The sequence below is a fragment of the Peromyscus eremicus genome, chromosome 22, assembly GCF_949786415.1.
Source record: "Peromyscus eremicus chromosome 22, PerEre_H2_v1, whole genome shotgun sequence".
NCBI lineage: Eukaryota > Metazoa > Chordata > Mammalia > Rodentia > Cricetidae > Peromyscus > Peromyscus eremicus.
This window is the reverse complement of record NC_081437.1, coordinates 36,489,436-36,509,970: the sequence shown is the minus strand read 5'-3', so window position 1 is coordinate 36,509,970 and position 20,535 is coordinate 36,489,436. Positions and strand designations below refer to the sequence as shown.

General features: G+C 45.6%; 1 protein-coding gene across 2 annotated transcripts in view; it reads left to right on the top strand.

The window, feature by feature from the left end:
• The first annotated feature begins 6,808 nt into the window (after positions 1–6,808).
• Taf1b (TATA-box binding protein associated factor, RNA polymerase I subunit B) overlaps positions 6,809–20,535 on the top strand; it is a 65,205-nt gene continuing 51,478 nt past the window's right edge. For both annotated transcript variants that reach the window (XM_059248229.1, XM_059248228.1), the window contains exons 1-5: positions 6,809–6,900; positions 8,697–8,795; positions 14,464–14,551; positions 18,637–18,734; positions 19,132–19,227. In XM_059248229.1, coding sequence (XP_059104212.1) covers positions 6,883–6,900; positions 8,697–8,795; positions 14,464–14,551; positions 18,637–18,734; positions 19,132–19,227 — 399 coding nt within the window. In that variant the 5' untranslated portion in view covers positions 6,809–6,882. The remainder of the gene's footprint in view (positions 6,901–8,696; positions 8,796–14,463; positions 14,552–18,636; positions 18,735–19,131; positions 19,228–20,535) is intronic.

The following is a 20,535-nucleotide window of genomic DNA, read 5'->3' as shown; positions in this document are numbered from 1 at the left end:
CTTATTTTTGCAAGACAGGCTCTCTCACTGAACCTACAGCTCCCCATTCAGGCTACACTGCCTGCAGCAAGCCCCCAGGTCCCTCTCATCTCTGTAACCTCAGTGCCAGGTGATGTTCCACGTGTACTGCCATGCCTGGCTTTCATGTTGGCACTTTTGATCCAAACTCAGGTGTTCATGTGTACATAGCAAGCGCTTTACCCACCAAGCTCTCTCCCCAGCCCCCTCCCGTGTATTCTTCTTCCATGCCTCTCACACCATCCCACCATCCCCATCTCTGCTCAGCTGCTATTCTCTGCTCAGCTTTAGAATTGTCTTACAACTGTACAAAACTCTTCATCCCCGCCCCTAGTCACCCTAAGCACACAGCCTGCTACATCGTTGCATTTACATTCGTTGAAGTGACATTTCCTATTTGGCTGTTTTCTGTCATTTCCTCCCATGATAAACATGGCCCAGATACCACATGACAAATACCATTGGATGGCCCAAAGAATTCTGATGAAAATTCAAAAGAAATAACTCCTGGATTAGGTCACTGAGCCCTTTGGAAGTTCGCTATACAGGTGGATGAAAATATAAATGTTAAGCCAGGCGGTGGTGGTGCACGCCTTTAATCCCAGCACTCGGGAGGTAGAGCCAGGCGGCTCTTTGTGAGTTCGAGGCCAGCCTGGGCTACAGAGCGAGATCCAGGAAAGGCGCAAAGCTACACAGAGAAACCCTGTCTCGAAAAACCAAAAAAAAAAAAAAAAAAAATGTTTCTCATCTTTGCTCCTGATCGAAGATTCAGTTTCAATAATGGAAGGCAGAAAGTCTCCCAAGTTAAGCATCTAATGAGCACCAAGGAGCATATATTCCAGGTAAATCATTTCTCCGTGGTGGTTGCTCAGCAGGTAAAGGGCCCTGCTGCCAAGCCTGAGTTTGATTTCAGAATCCACGGTGTGGAAGAAGAGAATTGACTCCTATAAAGTGTTGTGACCGCTACATGCGTGCCATGGCAGGCTCTCCCAGTCCCCAATAATTTTTTTTAATGTAATGAAAAATTGACAAACAACATTTTGTGGTACAATCATATTTGTGTAACCGCTGAAGGAGTGACTGACTTAATTATTGAAAATTCACTCACTGCCTCTCTTGCCAGCCAGCAGGAGCTTGAAGGCAGAGCAGCACATCCTACTGCAGTCAGGATTTTTTTCTTTTTTGGTAGAAAGTTCTGGAAGATACTTTTGAAACACTGGGTCCATCCCTTTAGGACAAAGGGGAGTCTTCGGAAAGCGAGCAGCAGAGGCCAGGGCGTGCTTAATGCTCCAGCGGTTTGCAAGACTTCAGACTCAACTCTCTCTTTCCTTACATGTTTTCTACCCATGTTCTCTTTGTACAACGACTTTCTCCTTTACATTGGTTTTCTCTTGTTTTGTAGATTTCATTTTTCTTCTTTAAAACAATGACTTGTTTGTGTTTATATGTGGACATGTGCATGTGACTGAAGGCACCCACGGAGGCCAGGGGACAGCAACAGATCCCCAGGGAACTGGGGTGACAGGCCGCTGTGAGCTGCCCACACATAGGTTCTGGGAACCAAACTGGCATCCTCTGCAAGAGCAGTGTACCCTCTCCACCACTGAACCAGCTCTCCAGCCCCCTGTAGAGTTTTACAATTCCAGATTTAGTTATTTATTTGGTGTGTGTGTGTGTGTGTGTGTGTGTGTGTGTGTGTGTGGTGTGTGGACATATAAGTGTCATGGCAATGCGTGTGTCAGTCAGAAGACAATTTGTGGGATGTGGTTCTCTCTTTCCACCATATGGATCCTATGGATTAAATTCAGGTCATCAGGCTTGGCAGCAGGTACCATTGCCAGCTGAGCTGTCCTTGCTCTCACTCTGCGATGTCTCTTGAAACCTCTCACCACTCTGCTGGCTTCCTGTTCTCCGCTGACTTGCTTGAAGCAATCCGAGCTGACCATCTCTGGTTTCCCAGCCTACCGAATCCTTGCCTTGCAGGTCCTGTTCTCTCTCTCCATCTTGTTGAAAACCCCTGGAAACCATGCCCCCTTCTGTCTCTTGGTCATCATTTTTCTCCTTCTGAGCAAGTCAAGAAAAGAGCAAAAGGAGCTGGAAAGATGGTTCAGTGGTTAAGGCTACATAATGCTCTTTCAGAGGATCCTCGTTCAGGTCCCAGAATTCATCTCAGGCTGCTCACAACCAGCCATTAACTCCAGCTTCCCGGGATTTAATGCCCTCTTCTGGCCTCTGAAGGCACTATACTCATGTACCCCACCATCACCCCTGGCACACATAGGCACATAATTAAAAAGAAAAGAACAAATAAATGAATAAAAGCCTTTCTTTATTGTCTATTACCCATGACTGACAGCAACTGTTTGTATTTTCAATAAAAACCATAACAAAGCCAGGCAATGGTGGCACAAGCCTTTAATCCCAGCACTCAGGAGGCAGAGGCAGGTGGATCTCTGTGAGTTCGAGGCCAGCCTGGTCTACAGAGCAAGATCCAGGACAGGCACCAAAACTACACAGAGAAACCTTGTCTCAGAAAAACTAAAAAAAAAAAAAAAAAAAAAAAAAAAAGAAAAGAAAAGAAAAAAAGAAATAGCAAGAGTGGTCTACATGCTTCTCTCATTTTTTTTTTTTTAAAAACCACACTTTTACAGACTTTCATCCCCAACACTCTACTGAAGTGGGTTTCATTACTCAGGTTTTTCTAGAGGAACAAAACTGATAGAAATCACATGTCTATACATACATACACACATATACATATATACATATATACATGCGTATATTATACACATGTATATGATAGAGTATGTATTGAATCAGCTTACAAGCATGTACAATCCATGGTCTGTGGGTCAAATGTGACACACACAAACGTGTATGAATGCATCCCAACTCAAAATTACAAGCCTATTTGAAACATGGTGAGGGCGTGTGTGTGTGTGTGTGTGTGTGTGTGTGTGTGTGTGTGTGTGTGTGATATTTAGCAGTTCGAAAAGTTCTACATGTTTATTACTAAGCCAGCCTGCTTGCTCCTGCAGTTCAACACGCCCGTGGCTCCAGAGATGAACACTTTCACCGCCATCTGGTAGGATGGATGATCGTGATTCAGCATAAAAAGCTGTGTCACCATACCAGAACCCTTACAGCCCAGGTGTGGCTCTACTCCAGTGTCTGGTCTTGGAATCGGCCCCGATTCCGCCACTAGTTTTCATTCCAATCCATTGAGGGAATGGGACCATTTTTGCTTTTGTATCATGGCCAGAAATACTTTGATTGTGAAAGTCTTGTGAAAATATATGGTGAGAAAGTTCATTGGGTGTACAGTTCACAATGGCGGAGGGGGAAAAAAAGGGAGGTGTTTTTCTCTCTCTCTCTCTTAACTCAGTTGTTCAGCTCTTGAGTGTGAACTCTGGAGATGACAATGTCCAGCTACAATGTCAAAAAAAGGTGGACACCCTTGGTGTTCATCGGAAGCTGGGTGAGCCAACGATGACCATCTGCACATTAGGGGTGGGGGCGGACAACCAGGTAGCTTCTGTGTCTAAGAAGCTAGAAGCCTCAGAATAAGGGGCTCAAAGATGCAGCCCCAGTTTCAGGTTAAAAGCCCAGAGGCTCCCTGCAGGGCTGCTGGTGTGAGTCATGTGGAAAGGTTGGAGCAGCTGGGGTCTGATGTCTGCTGATAATGATAACTGCCAGATGAACTTGCCAGGGAGGAGGAAGCCAGTTTTTATGAGGTGGGGGCTTCCTCCTCCAACTTTGGGTCCCTCCAGGTCCCTGGCTTATCAAGACGTAGGGTCTTTCTCCACTCTGTTGCTATGGCACACGTCAATCATCCCCCAAAACACTCATGCAGACACGTGGTTCACTGATCTCCTAAACATTCCTCTACTCAAGGTGTCAATCAAGATTAGCTGTCACACTGCTTTCCTCTCTAGTGACCCTCATGTCTAGATCCATCAGTCATCCGGCACATGGGAAGGCGATTCCATCTTTCCCTCCCTGCGGGTCTGAGGAGCATCCGCTGAAGGTGAAGGGTCTTCCTCTTGGAGACTGTTGACTTCCAGGGTGCCGTGTACTGCTGCTTTTCCTTCTGTGTCAAGGACACTCATTGTCATGGTCCTTTACTGGCCTCAGTCCTCGGACCTTTTCCTCTCGGGACACTCCCACCCTAGTGATCTTACCCAGGTCATCCCCACATTCCTATCCTCGGTTGTGCCCTTTGCCCTGAATGTCCAACTCATCTCGTCAGCGTGGTCCTCAGGGTCCCCACCTGGATATGGGATAAGAAGCACTGAGACATATACCAAAACGAAATACCGTTTTCTCCCCCTCACTGTCGTGTGCCTAGGAGGAAGACTTTCTGCCTCGGTAAAGGCTGTCTTCTCACAGCACGTCAGGTCCTGACATTTACAGTCCATCTTAACTCTTCTCTCACCCAATCCATCAGGTTTGGCTTTTGCTTGTATCCAGAGGCTAAGACCCCCCCCCCCTTTTTTTAAACCATCATTGCTACCCCTCATCAACGTTTTGTTTTTGTTTTTGTTTTTTCGAGGTAGGGTGGGTATCATGTAGCCCAGGTGATCCTCTGACTTATGATCCTCCTGCTCAGCCTCCAGAGGAGCTGGGATTAGAGGAGTGTGGCATTACTGCACTCTGTTTTTAACTGGACTGTTCAGTGTTGGCTTGTATGGAATCTTGGTTAACCTAAGTCTGTCGCTGACTGGCGTGAACACTTTCTGTCTTTTCTTTGTCTTGCTGTTGTTTCAATTATCCATTTATTTCCAGTCTTGGAGCTTGAGGCCATGGTCTTCCGCATGACAGACAAACCCACCTCCACTGAGTGACATCCCAGCCCTAAGTCAATCTCTGAAATAGCTAGCCTGGCTGTCCTGGAACTCGCTCTGTAGCCCAGGCTGGCCTCAAACTCAGAGATCCGCCTGCCTCTGCCTCCCGAATTCCGGGATTTAAGCCGTGTGCCACCAACACCCAGCCTCTCCTTGTATATTTTAATTATGTGTTTTCTAAAAACATGTCCGTTTCTTTGAAAATTTCAAATATAGCTGGGCAGTGGTGGCACAAGCCTTTAATCCTAGTGCTGTGTGGGCCCTGGGAATCAAACAGAGATACCAGTGTTCTTAGCTGCCGAGCCATCTCTCCAACCCCATGTTGTCCTTATTTTTGGTTTTTTGTTTTGTTTTGTTTTTTTTTGGTTTTTTCGAGACAGGGTTTCCCTGTGTAGCTTTGCGCCTGTCCTGGAACTCACTTGGTAGCCCAGGCTGGCCTCGAACTCACAGAGATCCGCCTGGCTCTGCCTCCTGAGTGCTGGGATTAAAGGCGTGCGCCACCACCGCCCGGCCGTTTTCCTTATTTTTGTCTCCTCCCACCATAGCACTGATATCGAAGCACTGTCCCAGTAACGTCGATCAGCCTCGATTTACCTAGTTTCTTCCATAAGCTGCTAAGCTCCTAGCATGTAGCAGCCCCAAGGCAGGATGGGACGATAGGAGCAGTGTCCTAAATTTTGGCCTTCTATCCTTCTTAGTGCCTTGATTAATTTCCTAAACACAGAGACCCGTCTCCTCTGGGCTTTGAAATCTTTTCAAACCTCTAATGTCTATAAATATCAGGATTTTCCTTTGTTCTGCAGGGTGCTGCAGGATCTCCACCATATATATCCCAGCTTCCCCTGCTGAGGACCTGAAATCTGTCTCAGCGCTTGTCTCTACCGACCCAGGAAAAGATTTTTAGCATTTAAAACAAATTATAGGCGAGCAGTGGTGGTGCACACCTTTAAACCCAGCACTAGGGAGGCAGAGTGAGTTAGTTCCAGGACAGCCAGGGCTACACAGAGAAACCCTGTCTCAAAAAACAAACACAGCAACCCAGCACTCGGGAGGCAGAGGCAGGCAGATCTCTGTGAGTTCGAGGCCAGCCTGGTCTACAAAGCGAGTTCCAGGAAACGCATCAAAACTACACAGAGAAACCCTGTCTCAAAAAAACAACCAATCAACCAAACAAACAAACCACAAACCACCAACAACAAAATAATTCAGATAATAATAATAAACCCCAAATATAATCTTCACCAAGGTGGAGACTTATTTTGTTCATAGCTAAATCCAAAACTTAAAGCAATTTTGGTTTAAGGAAGCAAGGAATTAGTGTGTTCAACTAAGGAACAAGAGCTAAACCTATCGAGACTTTGTAAGACTTAATTATATCCACAGGTAAATATAAAATTTTTACACAGAAGGAAGTAGAGGCACAAGAAAAAAAGAAATTAATGATCTGATATCTAGGTCTAAGAGCTGGGGGATGTTGCACGGTGGTGTGACGTACTGTACTCAACAAACACGTACAAGGGTTTGGTTCCTAGGATCTGGAGAAGAAAAAAAAATCCAAATAGAAACCCAGGTCTAACTCAACAATCTGTGTTCTCTACCTCAAACATTGAGAGCACGTTTTGTAAAATCTAGAAGCCAGGAGGTGGTGGTGGTGCACGCCTTTAATCCCAGCACTCAGGAGGCAAATGCAGGCGGATCTCTAAATTCGAGGACAGCTTGCTCTACACAACGAGTTCCAGGACAGCCAGGGATACACAGAGATACCCTGTCTCGACACATACCCCACCAAAAAAAAAAAAAAAGACACCTCCTCGTAGGTCTGAGTCCGGTCTCTGGAGCCTGGCCCTGATCCTGCACTGCGGACTCGCAGCCTGAGCCTGGGTCCTGCGGAGCAGCAGGGGCGGTATAGGAGACTAGCGGAACGCAAAGGCGGGAGTTGTGTTTCCGGCCGGAGCGCTCTTCCGCCTCTCCCGGAAGCGGCTCTCACTGCCTGGGTAACGGTAACCCCGGCCGAGCAGCGATGGATCTGGAGGAGACCGTAAGGACCTAGGGGGCTGCGGGGAGGTCGGACTTGGCGTTCCCTAACTGAAAGAGCCGAGGGGAGCCGGGGGAGGAAGAGCAGCCCGGGGAGGAGGTGTCGGCTGGGGGCGGTGACCCGCGGAGAGGGCGGAGCGAGGGGGCGGCGGCCTCGCGGCCCGGAACCGGGCTGTGTTCCCACCCCCGGAGGGTGCGGGTGCAGGTGCGGGTTGGGTGGAGTGTTTGTGCACGTGGGGCGTGGGCCACGAGGAGGATGAAGCTGTGGGGCTGTGGGATGGCTCACTCTCTCTGGAGGGGACCACCCAGCAAAGCTCCCTTTGGTGTTGGGGCGGGTGAGGAAGCGCGGGACCTGGAACTTGTGATGCCTTCAAGGACCCCTTGTCAGTCAGTCTGTCTCATTCCAATGTGCTGTCATAGTTAGGGTTTCTATTGAAACGAAGAAACACCGTGACCAAAAAAAGCAAGTTGGGGAGGAAAGGGTTTATTTGGCTTACACTTCCATACCGCTGTTTATCATCTAAGGAAGTCAGGTCAGGAATTCAAACAGGGCAGGGACCTGGATGCAGGAGCTGATGCAGAGGCCATGGAGGGGTGCTGCTTACTGGCTTGCTCCCGATGGCTTGCTCAGCCTGCTTTCTTATAGAACCCAGGACCACCAACCCAGGGATGCCACCACCCACAATGAGCTGGGCCCTCCCCATCAATCACTGATTAAGAAAATGCCCCACAGGCTTGCCTACAACCCAGCCTTATGGAGGCATTTTCTTAGTGGGGGTTCCCTCCTCAAATGACTAGGTTGTGTCAAGTTGACACAAACCTATCCAGCACATGTACCTATACCTCATCATAAAAACGATCAAGATGTTGTTGAACCTGGAATGCACTTTTAATATGATAGGCATATTCAGTAACTGAATACACCAAAGAATTAGGAACCAATTCTTTTCCTGTGCGTGCACACTGGCAGAATATTGATACAGTGTCTCATAGTAGACTCTCAGTAAATACTAATAAATGTTGAAAGATAGATGATTGAAGACTAGATAATAAATTGATACAACTGAAATTACATTCCACCATGACCCATCCATATAGACCACGAGTGAATCCCATGCTCCTTTTGCTTACAATAGAACCCCAGCACCCAGTTAAATATCTAGTACACATACAGTTGATACCCTTTATGTTGCTGGATGAATAAATCAAAACTTGAGACATCTGCTTTTGGTTTGTTTTCAGTGCCTCAAAGGAAATGACAACAATGTTTCTTTCTTTTTTTTTCTTTTCTTTTCTTTTTTTTTGTTTTTTTGTTTTTTGTTTTTTTTGAGACAGCCCTAGCTCTCCTAAAACTTGCTCTGTAGACCAAGCTGGCCTCGAACTCACAGAGATCAGTCTGCCTCTGCCTCCCGAGTGCTGGGATTAAAGGTGCTGGCTGCCAACAGTGTTTCTAATCTTTGCATTTTTGTTTTGCCTGTCCATACACTGGGTCATCTTTTCCTCCCTCAGCTCTTCCAGCGAGTTTTCCTTACGTCTCCGATTCCACTTCAGCCTTGTCCACCTTTCCCTTCTTGGTTCTCAGTTTGCATGTCTTAGTTTTAGTTACTGTGTTTCATACTTTGGAAGAGACTGAACTCCTTATTTCTAGATAGATAGTCCAATGTATTTTTAATTTTTTATGATTTTTTTTTTAAATTTTGGGGATGAAATTGCCAGGAACCCTGGAGGTAGAACTTAGAGCCATGAAGTTAAAGATGCAGTGTATCAGCCTGACAATAACAGTTCTTCTACCCTCTGTAGAAATCCTTCACAGACCGCTGTTCGCAATGTGCTGCCGTGTCCTGGGGCCTAACTGATGAAGGCAAATACTACTGCACTTCCTGCCACAATGTCACGGATGTAAGTAACATGCCACTCATGAATCTGCTTATGCTTTTAAAATTGCAGTTTCCTCCCGGTGTGTGGCCTGACTCCTAAAAACGCATCTGTTTTCATTCCTCGTTCAATGGCCAAATTCCAGTAGAAACAGTTTTCAAGAGCACAGTCTTGGATTAAGAACTCTGCAAATAGCTGGGCGGCGGTGGTGGTGGTGGCGGCGGCGAACCCCTTTAATCCCGGCACTTGGGAGGCAGAGCCAGGCAGATCTCTGTGAGTTCGAGGCCAGCCTGGGCTACCAAGTGAGTTCCAGGAAAGGCACAACGCTACACAGAGAAACCCTGTCTTGAAAAACCAAAAAAAAAAAAAAAAAAAAAAAAGAACTCTGCAATTTAGATTGGAGATGAATTTTTCAAATTATGTTGAGCCCCTGGGCAGTGGTGGCACACTAAAGAGTCCAGGCACTCAAGAGGCAGAGGCAAGGTGGATCTCTGAGTTTGAGGCCAGTCTGGTGTACAGAGCGAGAGCTACACAGAGAAATCCTTTCTCAAAAAACTAAAAAAAAAATATGTCGAGCCACATTTATAAATGAATGTTTCATTTAGACTGTGTGTATGGAAATACCTAAAATTATACTTGAAAGAGGTTTTGTTTGTTTGTTTTTGAGTTTTTAATGTGTTGCACTACCATAGAGATTTGGAAGGTGGGATATAAGATGATCGGGGACTGCTGGGAGTATTGGAAACATGCTTCATTATCACTTATCTTTGTGTGATTCCTTTATGAAGTACTGAGTACTTTCTCATATATTATGTAATTTCTACCTCACAACAACCTGTGAGACAGTGTGATGCCCTGACAGACGGAGCAAGTAGAGCTCATGAGTTACGTTAGTGGTTTCTGTTGTTTTTGTTGTTGTTTTTTTTTTTTTTAAAGATAGTCTTACTCTGTAGATCAGGCTTGGCTCCAACTCAAAGACCCAAGAGAGTTGGGACCAAAGGCATTCGCCACCGCACCTGGCACCAGTTGAGTTAGTTCGCTAATGTCATAGGAGTGCAAAGATTTGAGGTGGGATTTGAACCTAAGTCTTCTAACTCCAAGGTTCATTTCACCCCATCACACCTGTTTCTTGAGGTAGAGACTGTCACTCTGCACTGTGGAACCTTGGTAAATGAGGCCATCTTCACACTGGAAGTTCTAGGTCTTGTTCTGGTGAGCATACCTTTCTGATACGAAACCAAAGTAATCAAAGCGTGGACAGCCTGCTGCTGGAGCCTGAACATGCCAGGACTGTTCTCCACAGGGAAGGATTTGCTGGAAGTGCAGAGCCAGGAAGGAACAGGTCCTCCCTTTACCACTTATTCAGAAAGGCTACTGCATCCCAACATAGAGTGTGGTAGGGACTGATTCGTCTTTCTACCTCAGACAACTAAAAATCTGGACAGAAGATGTGAAACAAACAAAACCCTTAAGAAGCTAATTTAGCCGACAGCTCAGTTACACAGTGCTTTTCTCTTATAAAAAGGCGTGTGTGGCCGGGCGGTGGTGGCGCACGCCTTTAATCCCAGCACTTGGGAGGCAGAGGCAGGCGGATCTCTGTGAGTTTGAGGCCAGCCTGGGCTACCAAGTGAGTTCCAGGAAAGGCGCAAAGCTACACAGAGAAACCCTGTCTCGGAAAAACCAAAAAAAAAAAAAAAAAAAAAAAAAAGGCGCCCGCGCGCGCGTGTGTGTGTGTGTGTGTGTGTGTGTGTGTGTGTGTGTGTGTGTGTGTACATGAGTGCAGGTGCCTCTGGAGTCCACAAGAGGGGGCCTGGTTGGGGATCGTGAGCTGCCTGACATAGGTCTGGAAATCCAAGGGTCCTCTGTAAGACCTGCACATGCTCTTAGCCCTGAGCCGTCTCTCTAGCCCCACACAGGTGTGTCTCCTTGGTGGCTTCTTCAGTCTACAGCTCAGGTGCTTGTTTGTGTCCCTGTTAGTCAGACAGGGTATCAACAAGATGTATACTTAACCGAAAAAACCCTGGGGAATGATTGAGTGCTAATCTCCTTGATCATGGCGATGGTCTCATGGAGACGTGTCTCATCAAGATGCGTAAGTACTCATGTACACAAATACATCAGATTGGACACTTGAGGTCTGCAGTTTGTCCTCTGCTTTGATGCTCATGGAGGCCCTAGTGGTTTAGTCACTGTTAATTTCAGAGTGTTGCTCGAACGTAAACATAGTGAAGGAGCGGAATGTCATGATGGAGAGTCTCCGTTTGCAGGTGGAGTCAGGGCACTGTTTTTATAGGAGTTGAACAGCCGTAACTAATGGCTTCTTTTATTTGTCTTTGATGCTTCTTGCAAGGTCTGTCTGTTTAAATCTACCATCATTTTTGGTTTGAAAAAATATAGTATTGCTACCTAGTTTTGTGTTTAAGACTCTCAATCCAATATGGTTCTTGAAGGTGGGTGACATTTCTTTTTCCTACTGTGTAGGGGATGATCTAATGCCTTCTTCACGCTAGGCATGTGTCATACTAATGACATCTCTGGTCCCTACATGTTTTTGTAAAAGGCCATGAACCTCAGAGTCTTCCCTCCACACAATAGGCAAACCTCTGTGTTGTACAACAGTCCATTGTTACTTTTGGCGTACACTAATCCAGGCTTAGTCAACACATAGTATACAGCTGGTGCTTCCTGGAGTTGTGTAGTGTGGAGGTGTTGAAATTCAATGGGTGAAGAGATGACCCGTGAGTCAGTATGCCTGTGACAAGTGGAAGTTCTGCTGCAGCAAAGCCTTCTGGTTAGAAGGTTCTTCCTGGTGTGTTTTAGTCAGGACAAAGGATGTGAGCTCCGTAATCTGGCTGGTGTAGACACCATATGTTTTTTGCAAGTTCTTAAATATTTAATCAAAGTATGGGCTCAAATTACGTGACTCTAATAGATTTTCTGAGAACAATGCATGCAAATGGAAGACTATGCAAACAGCAGAGATCACTGCTGTTCTCAGTGTGCATCTGCAGCTCCGTGCAGTCTTGTGTTTCTGTGAGTGGAAAGGCAAAGGGAGACTTGTGAGCCCCGAGTCCTTTGTCTTGACGATGTTCATGGTGTTCTTCTAAACACTGCAGGTTTCCGTTAGGTGTGTAGATATTCCTCAGCCTGACTGGTCAGTCAGCTCGTCACAGCTTCCTGGGATGCTCAGCCTTCCCTATTCTGTTTTTGCCCTACACAGGTCAGGTGTGAAGCGCCTCCATCTTATGCCTCGTTTGCCTGTCTTTTTGCAGTAACCGCATTAGTGGTTTCTTAGTGTATCACATCGCTTTGAAAATCAGAGAGACTGCAGTCCAGAAATCCTGTGTTACAGGCATGCCTCTTCTTCTGTTTGTTTGAGACAGGGCCTCATGCAGCCCAGGCTGGCTTCTGGATGTTGAACCTAGGGTTTGGGTCCTGTTAGGCAAGCGCTTTACCAGCTGGGTTACATCCTCAGCTCCTGCCTTTTACTCTTAATGGGACTCATTCTGCTGGTGTGGGATAGCCTGGGATTCCAATACTTGAAGGTCAAGGCATCCACAAATTTGAGGCTTTCCCAGACTATCTGGAAACACATCCCCCTGTCCCCACAAAAAAGATAAGCTTCATCCTCAGTCTTTAAATTTAGAAAAATACAGTAATGCCATTTATTATTTAAAAAAGTTTTACTTTTCTCTAGAAATCAGACTCAGTATTTTGTTTTTGTTTGTAAGAAAATCAGTCTGAGATAATTGCCCTTGATAACAGTTGGCATTGATCAGTTTGTTATGAATGTTACTAACCATTACCATTCCAAAATTCTGTTTCATTGAAAATAAAAAGTAGCACTTTTATTTTATTTATTTTATTTTTTCGTACAGGCTCTTGCTGTGTAACCCTGTCTGACCTGGAACTCACTGTATAGACCAGGCTGGCCCTGCTTCTAGAGGAGGAGGCTGTAGCTGAAAGTTTCCCTGTGTCCTGCCTGGCCTATGGTCAGGACAATCTCTCTCACCTGTCGGTCCTGCAGTCGCTCAGACCCAAATAAACACACACAGGCTAATATTATTTTTAAACTATGGCCATGGCAGGCTTCTTATTATCTAGTTCTTATATCTTAAATTAACCCATTTCTATAAATCTATACTTTACCACATGGCTCGTGGCTTACCGGTACCTGTACATCTTGCTTCTTCTGGTGGCGGCTGGCAATGTGTCCCCTGCTCTGTCTTCTTCCTTTCTTCTCTCTCTCTCTTTAGAATGTCCCGCCTAACCTTACTCTGCCTCATGATTGGCCAAACAGCTTTATTTGTCAACCAGTCAGGGCAACACATTTTCACAGCATACAGAATGACATCACCCATCATTTCCCCTTTTCTTTCTATTCAAAAGGAAGGTTTTAACTTCAACACAGCAAAATTACATATAACAAAACAGTTATCAAGCAAGAAGTATAGTTATAATATCTGTTCTATTTGTATTTGGCAAAATCAAAGAAGATATCCTATCTATCCTATATTTGTGAGTCCAAGGTTTCATATCTACCTTATCTCCTGTCAAAACCAAGGAAAACCATAATTATAACTATCTAGCCCTCAACTACATCAAAGACCTCAGAAGGATATAATATTACCTAAGTAAACAGGAAGTTCATTCCAAAAATCTAGGATGACAGAGACAGCTGGCTGCCTGGACAGTCATCCAAAGTTCCTCTGCAATGTTGGGACATCCATTTTATCCCATAGGCCTAGAGTCTCTCAGTCATTTTTTTCTATGTCCTGTAGAATGTCTGGCAGTTTCTTCTGCAAAGCAGGAACCTGAAGGACCATTTTGCCTTGCAAAGTCCAATGGTCACCTTCCTATGGGTCCTGCATGTCCAGTCGATACAACATTTTGTCAAGCAGTCCAGGCAAGAAGAGTTTCTTGCCCGAATGGCTGTTTCTGCTAAGAAGAAGACAGTGTGGGGCATCAGTAATCTCACTGAGTCAGTAACTGGCTGTTTAGTTGACTGTTGTTGTTTACTTTGAGGGAGGGTCTGTGTAGCCCAGGCTGTCCTTAAACTCCTGATCTTCCTGCCTTCACCTCCTAAGTCTAGGACTGTGGGCATGCGCCACTATCCCTAAATATAAATTGTTCTAGTGGTAAAGTGTATTTTGCGTAGATAAAAAATTGAGTCTATTTTATTCTCGTTCTGCCTTGAAAAGTTAATATATTTTTTACACAGTTCCCCTTATTTTTAAAAAATTAAATTAATTTTTAATACTTCTTTTGTTTTGTTTTGTTTTTTCAAGACAGGGTTTTTCTGTGTAGCCCTGGCTGTCCTGGAACTTGCTCTGTAGACCAGGCTGGACTCAAACTCACAGAGACCCCCGCCTGCCTGTTCCTCTTGAGTGCTGGATTAAAGGCATGTGCCACCATGCCCAGCTTTTTAAATTTATATTCAACTAAAATATAATTACATTGTTTAAGTAAAGGTGTATTCGTTTGGTAACTGTGTGCCGGCTCTTTCAGAAACCACATTTTAAATGAAAAAGCTGTATAATGATTAACCAGCATAGTGTGGTTTCACCGTCGTCGTCGTCGTCGTCTGTCTGTCTGTCTGTCTGTCTAGTCACTCAGTTTGTTTTCCAGACTCTTCCCAGAGCATCCTGGGATACAGAGCTCTCTTCCTCACTGTCTGTTCTGTTCCCTGCAGAGATCTGAGGAAGTTGTGAGCACTGCCGTTATTCCTAATACCAAGATCAACTCCATCCGCAGGGGGCTGAGAAAGAGAAGCAAGCACGGTGAGCACCCTCCCGTCACTCGTACTTTAAGGCTCTGCTCACGCCTCCCTCATGGCTTGAGGGCGCAGGAGGGCACTTTCAGTCAATTCCAGACAAAGTGTCAGCAAACTAGAATTAAAGCTATGGCTGATGGTAAAACTGGAAGCAGGTGCATTGGAGCATGTGTGGTCGGTAAGCCACACTTCTGTGTGGCAGCTGTCCTGCTGTGCTGGTGGATGTCCTGCTGTGCCGTTGACTGTGATGTCACTTTCTGAAATGGCTCAGCTGTGGCTTGTCAAATTAGGCAAGTTAAACATCATATTCAACTTTCCAAACACCATTTCTCACATTGCATTGTAAACATACCTTTTTAAAATAGGAAAAGGTAGTTTTCTCTAAAATGGCTATAGCACAGGTGTGAATCCAGTGAGTCCTTACAGTGGGCCGTTGTGGAGAAGGAGCTGGAAACATCTGGCTGGTGGTTTCCTTACAGTGGGCCATTGTGGAGAAGGAGCTGGAAACATCTGGCTGATGTTTTGTGTTTTTGTGACTAGCTAGGACCAGCTAGATTCTCAAGTCAGAAACCACTGACCTCATGCTGACAGTGGCCAGTTCTGCAGTAGGTCGCTGTGAAAGTATACATGCAGATATCCTTGTGTATACATGTATATGAACTTGGGAATAGACAGACATGGCATACTTATACGAAATACATTGACATTCATAGGTGAATAGCAGAGGGCAGGCTGCAGTATTAACACATATTTAACAATGACTTTAAAGATTATTTATTTTATATATATGTATGTAGGTGTTTGTCTGCATGGATGTCTGTGTACTGTGTGTGTGCAGGTACCCTTAAAGGCCAAAGTCCGTGTGGGACCCTCTGTGACTGGAGTTACACATGCTTGTGACCCACTGTTTAGGTGCTGGCCACCAAACCCAGGTCCTCTTCGAGAGCAGCCAGTGTTCTTCATCACTGAACCATCTGTCTCCTCTCCCCAGCCCAGTAGTGGCTTTTTACAGGCCCAAGCCTGACTGATTGGTATCCAGTTTTATCAGAGTAACTCTGATATATGTGAGGAGTTAGTGTGTAGTCTGGGCTTAAACTGTCTACAGAACCTTGGACGCTGTACTAGGTAATGTCTCGTAGTCAGCACTGTGTAGACATTGGCACTTTACCTGCAAAAGGAGCGCAGTGATGTTATATGCAGTAGGAGAGTGCAGGTAGTTTAATGCAGCGTTATCAGTGTCCACGTTTGCATGACTGGGCACAGGGAGCCCTGTATATACATACAGCTCGAAGGGTTTAAATCCTCTTAACTTCTGTATCATCAGAAATCACAGGCTCTTTGGTATATTTGAGACTCTTTCCAGGAAGAATTGGATAGTCAGTGGGGTCAGGGAGCCCCTGGGATAGTCCGGTAAGTGAAAGGAGTCTGAATCTTCACCATGTGCAGAGAAGTTACGTGGGAGTCAGTAACGAACTTCAGAAGCCATGCATGAGAAATCTTGATAGCATGCTTTTGAACGCGTTTCTGTGTTTGTCCCACAGTGGCTTCACCATTGTAACATTTTCTTCAGCTGGTCATTGTAGCAGGAATCTTCAAAGTTCTTACTAATAAAACAAACCTCAGCCGGGTGGTGGTGGCGCATGCCTTTAATCCCAGCACTCAGGAGGCAGAGGCAGGCGGATGTCTGTGAGTTCAAGGCCAGCCTGGGCTACAGAGTGAGTTCCAGGAAAGGTGCAAAGCTACACAGAGAAACCCTGTCTTGAAAAACAAACAAACAAAAAAACACAAAAAAAACAAAAAAACAAAACAAACCTGGAGCCAAATATTGGGGAAGCTGGAAGATCAGAGAGACAGAACAAGCCACAGCTAACCTCACCTGGCCAACTTCTCAGCTGGTCTTGTTTCCTCAGACTGGAAGCTTCTGTGTCCTCATCCCAATGTCTCTCAGCTGAACTGCTCGAAAGCCTGAAGCTTAACCAGCTAAAAGCTTAACCAGCCAAATTCTTCTAGTTCCTGGTCTTCACGCCTAATATACCTTTCTGCCTTCTACCACCACTCCCTGGGATTAAAGGCTCACTTTCTGGGAATAAAGGCGTGAGTCACCATGCTTGGCTGTATCCTTGAACACATGGATTTCTGCCTCTGGAATGCTAGGATTAAAGGCGTGTGCTACACTTCCTATCCTCATGTTTAATATTGTGGCTGTTCTGTCTCTGACCCCAGTAAGTTTATTAGGGTGCACAATATTTTGGGGAACACAATACCACCACAGGTCATTACCATAGTTAAATGTATATTTCTGACGGATCTGGCAGATTTCTTCATGGCCTCTTGGGTTGTTGTGAGGCTCACGAGAATAGTCCGTTTAAAATGTTTAGGAGCTGGGAGCATGGCACCGTCAGTGACGTACCTGAGCACAAGGACTGGAGGACAGAGCCCCAAAACTTACATGGACTGCTAATGACAGCATGCGTCTGCAACCCCAGTCTTGGGAGGATTGAAGCAGGTGGATCCTAGCCAAATCCATGAGTTCTAGATTCACTGAGAGACCCCATGTTAAAAAATAGAGGTGGACAGGCCGGAGAGATGGCTCAGTGGGTAAGAGCACTGGCTTTGCTGGGACCTTCACTCAGTTCCCAGCACCTGCATGGTGCTCACAGCTGTCTGTAACTCAGTTCCAGGGGATCCTGGGCAACATGCCTGTGCACGTGGCATATATACATACATACAGGCAAAACATCCATACATATGAAATAATAGTAATTTTTAAAAAGATGCATTATGATCAAGGAAGACCCTGTCTCTGATCATAGACCTACATACACCCACACATGCAACTCACCTACATGCACACACACACTAACAATTACACACGCTGCACACACAACCACATACACACATTTTAAAGGGGAGGAAATAAAATACTTAGGATACATCTGTACCTAGGCACCAGTGTGCACCAGATTCCTTATTTTCAGTTTCTCTCTAACCTAGAACCATTTTCACAGAAGCAGATCGCCACTTCAAGTTTGCTTTCTTTAAATGTGCCTATGTTGCCCATTCCTGGACTTCTGCACATTAGTTCTTGGATCATGACATTCGCTTATTTGTTGACCAAGATATGTGCTGAAATGGACCAGAAAACTGTAGAAGCAGTGCCCGAGTATTTCCACATAGCAATGTTTTGAGCATTGTAAAATACACATTTAAAAAACTTGCACACACCTTCAATTCCAGCACTCAGGAGGCAGAGGTAGGCAGAGCTCTGTGAGTTCCACACCAGCCCGTGTATTGAGTTCCAGGATAGCCAGGACTACATAGTGAGACCCTCTTCAAAAAGAAAACAAAACTAAAAACAAAAACAAACAAAACCCCCAAACAAACGTAAATTTTACCTGTTTGTTTTTTTAAACATGCTGACTGGTCAGTTTTCCACCTTTATGACAGATAATTGAAAACAATTCAATACGTTAAGAAAATGCTTAATTTTGTTAAATACAAATATAGACAAATGTATCAGTTTGGAAATTGATACAAATATATCAGAATGCTAAAAAGAGAATAAAAATAGAAACTGTTCCCAGTTGGAAGTGGTAGTGGATGCCTGTGCTAAGGGCACTTAGGAGGAGACAGAGGCGGGGAATGATACACATCTGTGGCCCACCTGGTCTGCATAACAAGCTCTAGGCTGGGCAGAGTCGCATAGTGGGAACTTATTTCAAAAAAACAAAAAAGGCTGGAGAGATGGCTCAGTGGTTGGGAGTACTGGCTGCTCTTCCAGAAGACCCGGGTTCAATTCCCAGCACCTGCATGGCAGCTCACAACAGCCTGTAACTTCAGTTCCAGGGGAACTGACACCCTCACAGACATACACACAGGCAAAATGAATGAATGAATGAATGAATGATTTAATGAATGAATCATTTAGAAAAAAACAAATATAAAAGTGTATACACACACACAAAGGAAGAAAAGAAACTATTTGAGATACAAAAATAGTCTTTTGGCATGTGTGAACAGAAATCGCATTATGTAGAAGAATCATAGTAAATTAGGAATACATGTGTCTAAAGCTTGTTATTTGTCCTTTAGAAAAAGGCTGGGATTGGTATGTGTGTGAAGGTTTTCAGTGCATACTTTACCACCAGGCAGAAGCCCTGAAGACCCTTGGAGTAGGCCCAGAGCTAAAGGTAAGTCATGTGTGTGGATGTTAGCGCCTCCATGTTTGAGTGGACTTGAGGGGAATTACAGGAAGAGCCGGGCTCTGCCTGACCAAAAGTGTCCTCCTGTATAAACTGTTTTCTTTCTGTGGTCCTGATTGTGTAAACAGGTCCATGGTGATCTCTAATGCCTGGTCCTTTCCCTCGCTCCAAGATTAGAAGTGTATCTTAGGTCTGTCTTTAATCTCCAGCCCTGAAAACAAAAGGAAGCTTTTATTGAGTCAGTGTTTCCCCGTCGTGTCCCTGCTAAGGAGACGCAGGGGAGACCGCATTTGACGGGAGGCGATCTGTGAAGTGTGAGCGGTGTGTGGTGTAGATGTGGCTGTGTGCCCTCATAATCGTTCCCCACGTGTTTCCCTTCCCCTAGAACGAGGTTTTACACAGTTTTTGGAAGCGCTACCTTCAGAAGAGCAGGCAGGCCTATTGTGAAAACCCGGTTCGTACAAGAGGAAAGAAAGCCAAGGTGAGCCACGGGGCTGACGGGTGGGAGCAGAATCTGCCTTGTGTGGCAGAGACAAAGGTGGTATTTGTGGCTGCCTGAGTCTGGCTGTGGTGCTTGTTTATGGATTTTCAGGGAAGAGGCTTCTGGTGCAATCCAGAATGATCCAGACTCCACAATGAATCGTGGCTGTTTAGTAAACTAGTTGTGACATAAAGGCAGTTAAAATTCCTCTTCCTTTTCCAAGTTTGTATTGCCGGTTTGGTTTTGGTTCTTGATTCTGGATCTCACTCCATAATCAGGCTAGCCTTGGACTCCTGGTAATCCTCCTGCCTCAGCTTTTCAAATGCTATGATTACAGCCACCACCACATCCAGCTCACTCGAGGAACTTTAAGGAATTTCTAACTTGTTTTACAGTGTTGGGGTCAAACTCACATGCTAGGAAAGCTCCGTGCCTCGGAGCTCCACCCCCAGACTAGAAGAGTAGAGGTTCTCAGGGACTCCTGTCATGTGGCTATTTAGTTTGTGGGGCTTCTTTGTCTTGTTTACTGTTGTTGTTGGAATTTTTTGCATATGTTATTCCTATTAGTAGTAGTAGTGTTACTGTTTTTTTGAGAGTTCAGGCTGGCCTTGAACTCAGAGAGATCCGCCTGTCTCTGCCTCCCAAGTGCGGTGATTAAAGGTGTGCACCACTACCACCCAGCTTATTTTATTTTGAGATAGGGTCTCCCGTATCCCAGGCCAGGCTTGCTGTGTAGTCAAGGGTGGCCTTGACTAGCCTCCATCCCCCAAACTACTAGATTGACAGACATGAGCTAGGTGCCCTGTGGACGTGCAGAGGGCCGAGCCAAGGGCTTTGTGCGTGCCAGGAAGCAGTCTCCCAACCACATCCGTAAGCCCTGTATGTGTATTGCTCCCGCTTGACCTTCCTGCTTGCTGTACCCGGTGTTTCCATATCCAGCCCCTGTCTCATCTCAGCAGCGTTGAAATGAGGGAAAGTCAGTCAGGCGGCCTATTAGAGCCGCTCTCTCTGTGAGTGGTTTGTTCTGAAGTGCTCCAGAGGTACGCTGCGGTACCTTTTGCTTGGAGTAGAGAACAGTTCCGCTGCAGAGAAAGACACGTGTCCCAACCACAGATGTGTCCGATGAGGGGTAGCTGCCCTCCAGGGCTGAGATGAGATTCTATGTCCATGTGACTCAGGTTTGGTAGAAACTTGGGAGCGTGGCCCAGCACTTCCTTGTTTGGTCAGGTCCTCCTCGGTCTGCGTGCAAAGGTCAGTGATCCAGGATGAGGGTCCTGGGGCCAAGATGGAAGGAATCGATTACAGAGG